The following is a 248-nucleotide window of genomic DNA, read 5'->3' on the forward strand; positions in this document are numbered from 1 at the left end:
AGTAAGCATTAATCAGTTACTTTTCCTTCCTCTTAGAGCTGCTCCGCTGGACCGAGAGATGGCGGACAAATCTATCAAGGAAACTGACGCGCAACAAGCGTAGACTATTATTATTGTATACATTTCTCAGTTCGTTTATAAATCACTACCTATACATAGCAATATATAGGTGGTTAGACAATTGCATACTTATATAGATATATTATTACATAATAGAAGCATGTTTATTACGGATATATGCGCGCGCG

General features: G+C 36.7%; 1 protein-coding gene across 1 annotated transcript in view; it reads left to right on the plus strand.

The window, feature by feature from the left end:
• The window catches only part of LOC119589441 (organic cation transporter protein-like), a 13,364-nt gene extending 13,213 nt beyond the window's left edge, over positions 1-151 (plus strand). The window contains exon 12 of the mRNA XM_037938050.1: positions 37-151. Coding sequence (XP_037793978.1) covers positions 37-103 — 67 coding nt within the window. The 3' untranslated portion in view covers positions 104-151. The remainder of the gene's footprint in view (positions 1-36) is intronic.
• Positions 152-248: the final 97 nt, after the last annotated feature.

Source organism: Penaeus monodon, chromosome 25 (genome assembly GCF_015228065.2).
Source record: "Penaeus monodon isolate SGIC_2016 chromosome 25, NSTDA_Pmon_1, whole genome shotgun sequence".
NCBI classification, from domain to species: Eukaryota; Metazoa; Arthropoda; class Malacostraca; order Decapoda; family Penaeidae; genus Penaeus; species Penaeus monodon.